Genomic DNA, 12,605 nt, shown 5'->3' with positions numbered 1-12,605 from the left:
CTCTGGACCCTGGCTCTGTGCTCCCTCTTCTAGAAAGAAGAAACCCACCATTTGGTGAGAGTCTGCCATGTGCCTGGTGCTGAGCAGATATTCTGAGCCCAACACCTCTTTCCAAAATTTACATACAGGGTATTTCTGATTCCTACAATGTTCCCCCCCACTTCCTGTGTTTCTTAGGGTCTCCTCAAATCTCATCCTTCAATTCATACAGCCCTAAACTCACTCCTTCTTGGCCCCTTTGTTCCCCCATTCTCCTTTGCCATTTCTTCTGAAAGGCTCCCTCCCACCGACGCAGTCCAAAGCTTTGGCTGAACAAGACAGCCCTTGGGAGGGAGAGGAGGGTCCAGGATCCCAGGCATGAGGGTGGCCCACTCATTCCCAGTGTGCCCTGGTTTCCATCCCCCACATCCTCCTCCCATCCCTCCCCCTAATTGGCTCAGGCTGACCAGGGACAGAGCAATAGGTATATCAGCGTTTTCTTTTTTTCCTGGTGGGGGAAAGAGGTGGAGATTGAGGAAAGAAAAGACGGGGCAAGGATGATTGGCATGGGGCCCCGCCTTCTTTTGTCCTCCTCCCTTGGTACTCTGGCCCCTCAGGGAAATACACCTGTTTCAGACCAGCAGCTGGTACAGACAAGTTCACCTCTGTTCCTTACCTGTTCCTCATACCCACTGCTTCTGTGCTGAAGAGCTTCCCTGGGGGAACCTGAGGGACTCTTTCTGGAGCCATGAGGGGAGCCCAGTGGAGGAGGGTCCCCTGGGTGTTCCTGAGCTGTTTATGTTCCCGTCTCCTTTGGCCAATTGTCCTGGGTAAGTGATGCACCTGGGGCAGCATTCTGGGGCAGGGAATGGCTGACTTCAGGGAGCCGGGGCTGGGGGAAGGAGAGAGGGGGAAGGAGGGAGAGAGAAGGGAGAGAAGTGATGAGACAAGAGGAGGAGAGAAGTGGGGAGAACACTAGAGAAACAGAGAAAAGAGGAGATAGAGACAGTGAGAAGCAGAGAGGTGCTTAGCGGGCAGGAGTGGCCTGGTTTTGGGAAACCCACTGGGGGAAATATGGCTTTATTTTGTGGGGAGAAAGACAGGTAGGTGGAACTGTAGAAAGAGAGAGAGAGAGTGAGAGAGAGAGAGAGAGTTGAGGAGAGAGGCTGACACAGAGAAAACAGGAAAGCCGGGTGACAGAACGTGAAGGAAAACTGACATAAATATGCAGAGTCTGAGGAAAAGACAGTGAGAAGCAGATGAATGAGACAGAGAGAGAAAGAGAGAGAGAGAGAGAGAGAGAGAGAGAAAGAAAGAGAGAGAGAGAAAGTGGGGGAAAACCAGAGGCAGACCTGAAAGGAAAGGGACGAGGAAAAAAAGAGGCAGACTGACTTAGAAATAGGCGGGACCAGAGAGCAGCTGAGGTGTGGGGCAGTTGGCTTCTTGCCTCTGACCTGAGGTTGAAAAACCTCCTCTTGGGATAATGCCTTCAGGACAGGACTCATAGGCCTGGTGTTAGCATTGGCCTCCTCCACACTCCACTTCCTTTCTATGAATGGGGTGGAAGCAAGGCCTGTTGGAGAAGTTCACCCTGTATCCTGTAGTCTTCCTCCAAGCTGCTCCTGGCTCCAGGACCAGGTTTTATTCTAAATTTCTAGATGTCTGAGGCTTCTGAGAGGCTCTGGGGCTCAGAAGAGGATGAGGGGTCAAAAGCCCAGACCAAAGAAATAGTCACAGCTCTCTCCCCTCCTCAATAGACCTGGGGAAGCTTTCACCCAAGGGATCATTTCTTGGAAGTGGGCCAGAAAGAGTATATTCTATTACAGATATTAGGAGAGATAGTACTGGTGAAGTGGAATACTCTGCCTTCCTTGATATGTTTAAGGGCTTGGCTAAGAGCAAATGAAACAACTACCACTTCCCCAACCCTCCAACCCTCCCACCATACCCCCCTTTACCTCTGCCCAAAGTACTCATCACATCATAAGGAAATGGAGGCTGGAAGGAGCCTGCAGTGGCCAGCCACTTAGGAGTAGAAGAGAGGGATATGGAAGGGGTGTCCATGGGGGTTAATGACCATAGGCAATGGGGAGAAGGTGGCTTGGATTTAGGGGCCCTGGGGCCCAGTGTTGGCTTTGCCACTAACTGATCTGGTTCCTATGTCTAGGTCCTATTGTCCTCTCTCTCTCCAGGCCTTGGTTCCCCTATGTAAAAAAATCAGGTGGTGAATGGTATGACCTCTGAATTCCCAAGTTCTTAAGTTTTGATATTCTGTGATGTAAAGTCAACAGAAAAAGTGTTCAGTCCCAGCTCTGTACTTAGTCCTGTCTTAGGGTCCTCCAGCTCAGGAGGAACCAGGAAATCCATGAAGAAGAGCTCAGAGGACAAGAACTGAGGTGGGAGGAAAAAGCCTTGGGGATCCGTGGGGTATGAATAAGAGAAGGAGTAAAGGACCATGAAGGTGAGGACCTGAAAGAAAGGATGCCTTGGAGTGCTGGGGCCTGTACGTTGTTAAGGGGACAAGATGGAGCAGAGCCCACAAAGAAGGTGGGCATGGGGTGGGAAGAGATGCCTCAAGCATCTGGCTGAGCATTTAGAGGATGTGAGGGAAAAAACAGTCTCCATTGGACAGGTAGTTGCCACCCCCCCCCCCCCCCCCCGCCTTATGTGCTCCAAGAAGCTTCTGGGAAAGTAGAAAGTGGTCTCCCATTCCCTTGGATTGCTGAGGGTGACATATGGGTGAACTGCCTAACAGAAACTAGGACCTGTTTCCACACTAGTTGCCAGTACCCTCACCCAGGCCTGGCCCATCCCTGGAATAGGGATGTCTTTCTGCATACTTTCCTCTCCACCAGAAAGAAAAACACTGCAGTTTCCACAAAGATGCTACAGTGGAAATGGCTTCTTGAAGGAAAAGCCCAGCTGTCAAATGTGAAAGGGGAAAAGGAGGGTGGACAGAGGTGGGCTGGACAGGGAGTCAATGGAAACTCAATGGCTACTAGTGGCTCCCAGCAAGAGTGACTCTGAGGAAGCCTGGTGACCCTGATTCCACAGTCTATGGCAAGGAAACTGGGTCAAAATAAAACTCAGTTGCTGGGGCACCTGGGTAGCTCAGTCAGTTAAGCCTCAAATTTCAGCTCAGGTCATGATGTCACAGTTCATGAGCTTGAGCCACACATTGGGCTCTGTGCTGACAGTACATACCCTGCTTGGGATTCTCTCTCCCCACCCCACCCACTCTGCCCCTCCCCCATGTGCACACAGGTCTCTCTCTCTCTCTCTCTCTCTCTCTCAAAAACAGATAAATAAACTTAAAAGAAAACCCAGTTGCCAATACTATCAGTGGCCCAGTAACTGAGGGGCTGCTGCCCTGCCCTGTGCCCCCATGGGAAGGTTACTGGGCTGCCACAAGTGTAGGACAGAGGAGATTGCTGTCACAGAGGACCCCAGAGAGAAGGGTCTCCTGCTCTCCCTCTCTCAGAGAATCTTCAGTCTATCTGTCAGTCTGGGAGAGTCCTACCCAACTTGCCACCAAGGGCACAGGACATCTGCCTCACCCCAGGAAACTCTCACTGTGCTTGGAGACACTGAAAAGGAGAGAACCCCTGAATAACAGGTCCTAATAAGAAAATAGATCAAATTTAGGCAAGTGGCTTAGCAAAATGTACAGCAAAGAGCAGGAACTTCAAATCAGAAGACACTGAGTGAATGTTGCCACTTAGCCAGCCTAAGGACACATGAGAAAAGTCCCTTTAGTTTGGTGTCTTTAATGGCAAAATGAGTTAAATGGGAAAGGACTATTTCATAAGGTTGTGGTGAGGATAAAATGAGGTAGTATATGGTATAAAGTAGAAGAGCCATAAAATCTTGTTTGAGAGAAGGGCTGCTGCTACCTTTTAGAGCTGGGGAGATTGGGGGTAAGGAGGGTGAATCCAGGAATGGAAAGGACACTTCTGTTGGCTCAGGCATTTCCATTCACCCAAGGAGCCTCTAAAAGGCGATCCCTGTCCTTCCTGTGGGCTTGCAAGGGCTCGCTTGGCTTATTTAGAATGTGGCTTATCACGTGAACTGACCCTGAATGCCAGCTCTGCCATTGGGCACAGCCCCCACTAGAGCTGACACCACTGCTTCTCGGTTCCTTGCCCAGCAATGTTCTCCTGATCCTTGATTTCTGGGCTCAGCTCTGGAGGCTGAGGTTGTCCAGGAAGTGTTTGACATGCAAGTGATTTAGGTCTTCATTCCCGAGAGAGGTCAAGAAGCAGTTGGCTTTTTATGTGTTCAAACAAGTGCTTTGCTGTCTATTCCCTGGTTTCATGGCACTGCTAAATGCTTCAGGGAGGCATGTAATGCAGCTCTCTGAGCCACTTCATCAAAGGCCAGGACTGAAGACTTTATAGGAGATCTTCTAGTTCCAAACTTCCTCCTCAAATATTCATCTTTCCTTCTACTAGGCTGAATTCATGGCAAGCAGACACTTAGTCATCATTGTTATGCCCATTCCCTAGCACAGAATGGATGAGTTGAGTTGAAATGAATTCAATTTGTTGGCACTTTGCAGAGGTCCAAATACTCAACATCTTGCTTGAGACTCTGAAGAGGCTCCAGGAGCTGGGTGTCTGTGCTTGTGCATGAAGCCTCTACAGTCATGGCCATGGCCATACAGAGGGCACTGGCTTGTGCTGTAGGCAGTTCAGTGTGCATTTTTAAGATATCTATTCTCTACATAAATGCCCCCAGTGAGAATAGCAGTTTGAGTTCCAAAGTCCTGTTGGTGATGGGCTTTGGGAACTTCAAAGAAGGAAAAAGTTTGGAGTTATTCATTCACTTGTTGAACTTTTACTCATGCCAAGTGCTCTGGACACAAAGATGAATTAACTCATGCATAGTTCCTGCCTCCAAAGCTTTTTAAAGTTCACACAACCAGTAAGTTGGGCAGCTGGGACTAGAATCCCAATTTCTGAACTCTTCGCTCACTGTGTTTGCTTTGTATAACACAAACTTTTACAAACAAATCTCTAAACCAGCCCAGCCCACCAATGAGGATGAACAGAAACACAACCCCTGTGAAGACAGTCATTCATTCATTCATCCATTCATCCGTTCATCCATCCAACCACCCATTCATTCATTTGTTCATACATTTGTTAATTAAACAACTATTTTAGGAGTGCCCAACATTGTTCTAGGGAAGCATTGTGTGTACATAGTGAGGGATGGAACAGACAAGGCCCAGCCTCCTAGAGCTAAGATCTAGTATGCAGAAAGACATAAAATAAGTATGGAAAAATTCCCAATAACAAATGTGGTGTTATGTTGAACAAATGTTTTGATGAGAGTAAAATAGACTTCATTTAGATTAGTAAGTTCAGGAAGGTCTCTCTGACCAAGTGCTGTCCTTTGAGCTGAGATGAGAAGACTGAGTAGTAAGTAGTAAGTCAGGTGGAGTAGGAGAGGGAAGAAGCACAAGCCAGGCAGCAGAAGACATGCAGAAGCAGGAAAAAACTTGACTTGGAAGGACCTGAAAGAGGCAGGTGCTATATCATGCAGGGCTTTGTAAGCCTTGGAATGGATTATGGGTTTTAAGGAACTAAAATGGGTAGACAGTGAGGGGTTTAGGTAGAGAAGTGACATAGTCATATTCGAACTTTGGAATGACTACTCTGGATACAGTAGGGGGAAATGGATTGGAAGTGGACAAGGGTGAAATGGGAGACCAGTTCACTGCTGACTGCAGGAGTCCAGGCAGAAGTTGTTCTGGCTTGCCTGGTGGTAACAGCGGGTATCTGGGAAGGGAACAGGCAGTTGTGAAAACAGCATCAAGTCACAAGGACTGCTGCCTTCATCAGGATCTGAGAACTTTGCAATCATCAAGGTAACAGACAGAGCAAAGTGCCATTTATTGACCTTAGGTACTGAACTAAGCATTTCACATGTATCACACACATTGGTATTACAATTATCTACCATCACCCCACTTTTATAGATAAGGACCTCAAACCTCAGAGAAGTCAAGTAACTTGCCCATGTCACACAGGGAATGTTGATCAGTTTGACTCTAGAACATGCTTTTAACCACCCTATGGACTTGTCAGATTCTGCCATTAATTGTCCATGTCAGGCTCAGAAAGATCCTAGTTAGGTGGTTCCAGAAGCACCATGTCTGTCAAGAATCACAGATAAAACAACCAAGCAAACACCAAATCACAGTAGTTACTACAATCTTGTTTTCTCGGTTCATTTCCTTCTTCCCTGAGTCAAAGACCAGCTAACCTGTGTTCTGAGAGAACTGGGGTGTTGAAAAAGTCACTGACATCATTATAGCTTCTTCAAGCATCTCTTTCCTATTCCTTCTTAGTAAACGGAGCCACCTCCTTTGAGTTGGTCTGAAATATTTAGGTCAATAACACCATGGGGAAAAAAATTAGAATCTGATCTTCACAGTTGGCTCCAAGGCAAGAAATTTATCCCTCCTTTCCAACTACACCTACTTAAGTCACGCCCCAAACAATGCCAAGGTGTTTCTTCACCTTGGATACTGTCACAGGTCATTTGACCAAACTTCTGCCAGCATCTGTGTAGTGGCACTAAGGTTGCCCTAGTGAAAACCCCAGAAGCTCCAGAACCAAGCAAAGAGATGTCAAGACCCAGCTTTGAACAGATGTTCACAAGCACAGTTCCAACTTTCTTCTTCCCCACCCTTTCCTCTCCTCAGAAGTTCTATCTCTAGGCTCCACCATCTTGGTTTTGGATTTCATGTCTCCCTGGCTCCCATCTGAAGCAGGCACAACCTCCTAGCCTAGGGTTGCCCTTAGAAGTTTAGCTACAGTGGCCTGAAGTCTGATACAGTGGTGGTCACACCTCCCAGGCTGCAACCATGGTGTTGGCCTCCTCCTGGCCCCAGGACCACTGTGACAGTGACAGGAGAAAAAGTGCAGCCTCACCCTCTCTCAGAAATCTCAGTTGGAGCAACCAAAGACCAGGGGACAGAGACACCTGAATTCATTTATTCAACAGATGTCCATGAAGTAATCCCTGTATGCCAGCCACATTCTAGGTGCTGAAGATATCATGAGATCAGTAACCCTAAGGACATTCTGAGTTAGCGTCTTTCCTCATCTTGAATTCTAAGAACAATGGAGGAAACATACCCAACAGACAGAATGCTGGTCACAGTTTCTGTTTCCTCTAAGATAAAAATAGAAACAGAAACCATAGCCACAACCTCCATTGTCACCTATTTCAGTTGCTACAGCCATGGCTCTAACAGCCATTGTATATATCATCTCACACTAACACAAGGTCCCTGAGGGGCAGCTCTTGGAGCTCTCCAGCTCCCAAACCCTGACCACAGAGAGACAGAAGCCTGAAATCACCCACAGTCCAGGAACAGCTCAGAAATTTCATTATTTGGTCACCAAGAATTTCCAAGGGAATGACAGTCTTCAACCCTGAGAACCACAGACCCAGATGTGTGTGAGCAACAGTTTCCATGACCTGGTTCTTCCTCTGAGGCTGCACAAGTTACCATGATGAGGGTGAGAGCTGTGCTGGTTCTGAGGCTGACACACACACAAATGGCCCTTGGCTCCCTACATAGGGTGGCAAGGCAGGGGGTCCTGCCTCCCTCTGCCGACCTCTTTATACTTTTCAGGGCACCTGCTGCCCATCCATGAGTTCATTTTCTCTTCAAGGCTATCCTCACAGTTGGATGCTTCCTTAGCTCTAGACTGCCCCAGGCACAGCCTGGCAAAGAGCCCCACCAATCAGGAAATAACAGCAGAAAAGTGAAACTTTGGGGGTAATATGGCTCATGGGTTCCTCACCTCCAATTTCAGGAATGACTCAAGACAAACAGACCAGGCACTAAGAATAAACCTCTGCTCACAACACAGGCACGTAAGACATAAGCTTTGTTTCTCTTAAAGGAGTGATTCATCGCACTGTGGGAATGTTATCTTCCACTAGCATCACCACTACGGCCACCACTCCTTCCCCTAAGTCAACAACACACCCATCGCCTCCTCATACCTGTGGAGTCACTAGAGGGCCACACAGGAGAAACAATGTCTATCAATACCATCAACCTCTGCCATCCCTGAAGCCCTGAGAGGACTCAGAGAACTGCTAGACACCTCTCCTAGACACAGTTTAATAACTGTCTTGCTGAGAGCTCTCTCACTATAGTAGTAGCCAAGAAACCCATGGAGGGTTCCAGGACTCAGAGAAATGCCCCACCTCAGTGCCAGCCCTGGTGCCCTCACTAGTCCTTGATGCAGGCTCCTCCTCTGAGATAACTTCTTTTAAACTATCTGTTTTAGGCAATATCACACATGTGTCTTCTGACAGTAGTTTCATCACCCCAAGGGGTCAACAACCATCATAACTCACTCTGACATCCTCATGGAAAAGGAGACACCAGGAAAATTGGCAGAAATAGCCCGGAGTCATATCACTTGCCCCTGAAAATGTGCCAAACTGTCCCCAGGGCTCAGACCACTCAGCTTGTGGCAGACCAAGAACTCAGGGCAGGTTAGTCACCTTTTTTCCATCCCTCTACTTCATCTCTCCTGAGGAAGGGTTAGAAGAGCCCAAACTGTGGAGAGACTGTACCCTCAGTGACCTCTCACAGCTAAACAATAGCGCACAATTTCCAAGTCTTGATGCTTACCTTTGAGCCCCTGCCCCATCATTTACAAGGCATGCAATGTTGAGCAAGCTACTCAGGTTCTCCAAATCTCAGTTTCCTCATCTGTGAAATGGGAGCACTATTAACTAAGAGAAGCTATAAAACACTATGCAAATATGTGGTATCAACATTTGCATTATTTATAGAGTCAAAATATACCTAGTGAGAGCAGTACAAAAGAAATCCCTATTCCCAACTGTATGGATCAATTAACCACAAGTCAGTTGACACTCAAGAACTCAAAGAGGAAACCATGTCTCCCACAGAAGCGCCTTGGTAACGGGTATTCTTTACAAAAACCACGCTGCAGGGGCGCCTGGGTGGCGCAGTCGGTTAAGCGTCCGACTTCAGCCAGGTCACGATCTCGCGGTCCGTGAGTTCGAGCCCCGCGTCGGGCTCTGGGCTGATGGCTCAGAGCCTGGAGCCTGTTTCCGATTCTGTGTCTCCCTCTCTCTCTGCCCCTCCCCCGTTCATGCTCTGTCTCTCTCTGTCCCAAAAATAAATAAACGTTGAAAAAAAAAAAATTAAAAAAAAAAAAAAAAACCACGCTGCAGTACAGACAGGCCTACAGACAAAACAATTAGACACTCTTCTCAGCCACAACCAGAGAAAGGTCAGTCAGAACCAAATGGTCTCTCTCTAAGGATACATGCTTCAGGACCCTGATTTCCTTATCACAGTTGTGAGAGGGTGACAGGAACAATTCCAGTCACCAGTCTCTGTGGCCTTGATAAGACAACCAGACCCATGCCCTTAGGATCCAAGCAGCTACCTTCCAAGGAGGGCAGTACAGACATTTTCTAAAGAGATCCCTGCTAAGGAGGTAATGAGAGACTCTCCTTTATGGTTCTTATTGCTGAATGTCAAGCTGGCAGTGGGTCAAGGTGGGGTGTGGAGCAATCGGGAGGAGCAGTTAGAGGCTATGGCATTGGTCAGAGTAATAAGGATAACACAGCAAAGTGAACAAGAGACCATGGTGGGAGAAATAATTTGGAGGAATAATAGTTGGTACCAAACTATGACGCTGGAGACAAGGAAGATGAAAGAATCAAAGATGACTCAGGTATTTCTGTCCTGAGCATCTGGGGGACATGATGTTACAATTAACATAAGGAAGGAAGATGGAAGAAACAGTTTGAGGAAAAGTTTGGCTTGGACGTGTTGCATTCAACAGGCCGACAGGAAATCATCGGAAAGGCGAATCTGGAAAAATGGGTGTGAAGTCAGTGTAGAATCACAGATTTGTAAGGTGTAAAAATAGATGTAGTCTAACCAGAAAGAAAGTGTAGAAAGAAAGGGAAGGGCTGGAGATGACACTCAGAAAGCTGACTTCATCTGGGGGCTGGGAAGAGAAGAGAAATGGCCCAGGGAGCAGAAAGAATGGGGAGAGTGCTGGACAAGCAGAATTGTTCAGCTTCCAGGAGGGCAATGGGTGCGAATAGTAAGGGGACACTGGCTGAGGAGAAGATTGAGGTGGATGCTCAATAAATACTTGTCGACCAGATGAATGGACTTCACAGAGACTAACGAGGACTGAAAAGAAAATTGTTTCTGGTGATTAGAAAGGAGTTGTTTTTTTGTTTTTTATTTTTTTGGGTTTTTTTTGGTAACTTTTCAGGAAAGTGTTTTTGGTGAGGTGACTGAGGTGGAGGGCCGAGTGTAAGGAGAAGATAGGTGATAAAAAAGAGGTAGAGAGTGTAGAACCATCTTTCAGGATGCCTATGGGTGAAACAAAAGATAGGGATAAGGAGGACACAAGATGGATGAAAGACTTATTTTACGTCAAGAGAGACGTAGGTCTCTCTTGACGTAAAATAAGTCTTTCATCCATCTTGTGGATTGTTTGTCAACGTGTTTGTCAACAGAAGAGAAGGAGACTCTCAGAGAAGGGATGGACTAAGCCACCTGAGGAGAGAGGTGGGGAGCAGAAAGGGCACTGGGTGTGTCTCTGTGTGTGTATCCTTTTGGTAGAGATTGAGCCGGTCTTCTGGGGTGAGATGAGGGACCGGGTGAGGGCAAAGATGTTTCCTGGTGGAGAGGGTTCTGGGACATAGGAGATCAAGTTAGAGGGTCTTTTCGGTGAAGTAGAAGACGGACTGTCATAGGGAAAGGAGGGAGAGGAGAGGGAAAATCTGTTTCTCTCAAATATCAGCTCTTCGCACTCAAATCCTTAGCTCTCAGCTCTGCAAATATGCTATGTATTTGGGCAGGGCGAGAAAGACAGGCTTCGGCTGTCTAATAATCTGATGGGAGCTGAAAAGCCGGGCTTGCATGCTGGTAAAAAATGAGGTCTGTTAATTCTGGCAAAACTTGAGCACCAAGAATAAGGCTGAAAATATTCTTGAGAACCAAGCTTGATCAAGAACCCAAATTCCCAGTGCCTTACAACTTCAGTAAGGTGGTTTTAGCTTACAAAAAAAAAATCTTAAGAGCAGATGTTATCATTTTCTTTCAAGGTCCTTAAAATGTCGTCCATTGATCACCAGTATCAAAATCACCCTGGGCATAGGTTAAACGCAGATTCCTGGACCCCACCCAATGCATAGGGATCAGATTCTGGTGGTGGGCCCCAGAATACACTTTTACAGGTTCCCCCAGGGATTTGGATGCATCCTATCTTTTGAGAACCACTTTATTTTTTTAATGTTTTATTTATTTTTGAGAGAGTGCAAGTGGGGGAGGGGGAGAGAGAGAGGGACAGAGGATCTGAAGTGGGCTCTGTGCTGACAGCAGAGACCTTGATATGGGGCTTGAACTCAAAAACTGTGAGATCATGACCCAAGCCGAAGTCAGTGGCTCAATCAACTGAGCCACCCAGGAGCCCCTTGAGAACCACTTTCTTACCAAAAAGAGTTCTTCTATGGCTCTCCCCGCTACCAGGATTTCTTGCACAAGAATAACCCACTCAAGTTTAGTAGATTGGGTTATTTGCAAACTATTTTCCTAAGTTGCTGACTAATTTATTAAAGGAGTGGCTTAAGATTTTTTGTTTAAATGGTGGAGAAAGAAAAATACAGTACTGTAGTTTTTATGCAACTAACGCTAATCTCTTCCTTCTAAGACAAGCCCAACAGATTTAGAGATTTGTTAAGACTGTGCCTACTCCCCTACAGGATAAAACTGAGTTCCTAGCATGAAGAGACTCACTTGCTTTCCTATTTACTGGAGCAGGAGATTCTAATCAACGCAGCCCAGGACTGGAAAGTCTTTTAAACAAAGATTAAAAGCAGGACATAGTCCTGTTTGACAAGATTTAAAATTGATACTACCAAGTACAGATTTTTTCCAAAGGGAGAGAATATTGGGAATCAGGTACTGTTTCATATACTGCTAATGGAACTGTAAATTAGCATGACTTCCCTGCCAAGAAATTGGGCAGGATGTATTAATGACACAAAAGTTTCTATAATAGCATTAACCCGGGCACCTGGGTGGTTCATTTGGTTAAACCTCTGACTCTTGACTTCAGTTCAGATCAGGCTCTGCCCTGACAGCACGGAGCCTGTTTAGGATTCTCTCTCTCTCTCTCTCTCTCTCTCTCTCTCTCCCCATCCTCCTTGCAGGCACACATGTGTTCTCTCCCTCAAATAAATAAACATTAAAAAAATAACAGCATTAACCAGTAAGTCCACTTACCGAAATCTATGTTAAGGAAATGAGCTGAAATAATGAAAACAAAACAAAATATTATACACAAAGATAGTCATCAAAGCTTTATTCATAATATCGACACATTGGAAAGCCTACCTGTTCAATAGTAAGTTAGTTAATTAGGGGCTGTCTCTATGATGGAATATTATTTAATGTATAAAGGCAACATCCAATGTCCCATAAGGGCATGGACACACACACACACACACACACACACACACACTATCACACATACATAATAGCAACACATGGAACAGGCATTAAGTAAGGTTTATTAGGGAAAAATTTA

General features: G+C 46.4%; 1 protein-coding gene across 1 annotated transcript in view; it reads left to right on the top strand.

Annotated features, from left to right (window-relative positions):
* The first annotated feature begins 627 nt into the window (after positions 1-627).
* The window catches only part of MUC4 (mucin 4, cell surface associated), a 47,147-nt gene continuing 35,169 nt past the window's right edge, over positions 628-12,605 (top strand). Inside the window, exon 1 of the mRNA XM_045502415.1 lies at positions 628-809. Coding sequence (XP_045358371.1) covers positions 728-809 — 82 coding nt within the window. The 5' untranslated portion in view covers positions 628-727. The remainder of the gene's footprint in view (positions 810-12,605) is intronic.

This window comes from Leopardus geoffroyi, chromosome C2 (genome assembly GCF_018350155.1).
Source record: "Leopardus geoffroyi isolate Oge1 chromosome C2, O.geoffroyi_Oge1_pat1.0, whole genome shotgun sequence".
NCBI classification, from domain to species: Eukaryota; Metazoa; Chordata; class Mammalia; order Carnivora; family Felidae; genus Leopardus; species Leopardus geoffroyi.
This window is presented reverse-complemented; position numbering and strand designations above follow the sequence as displayed.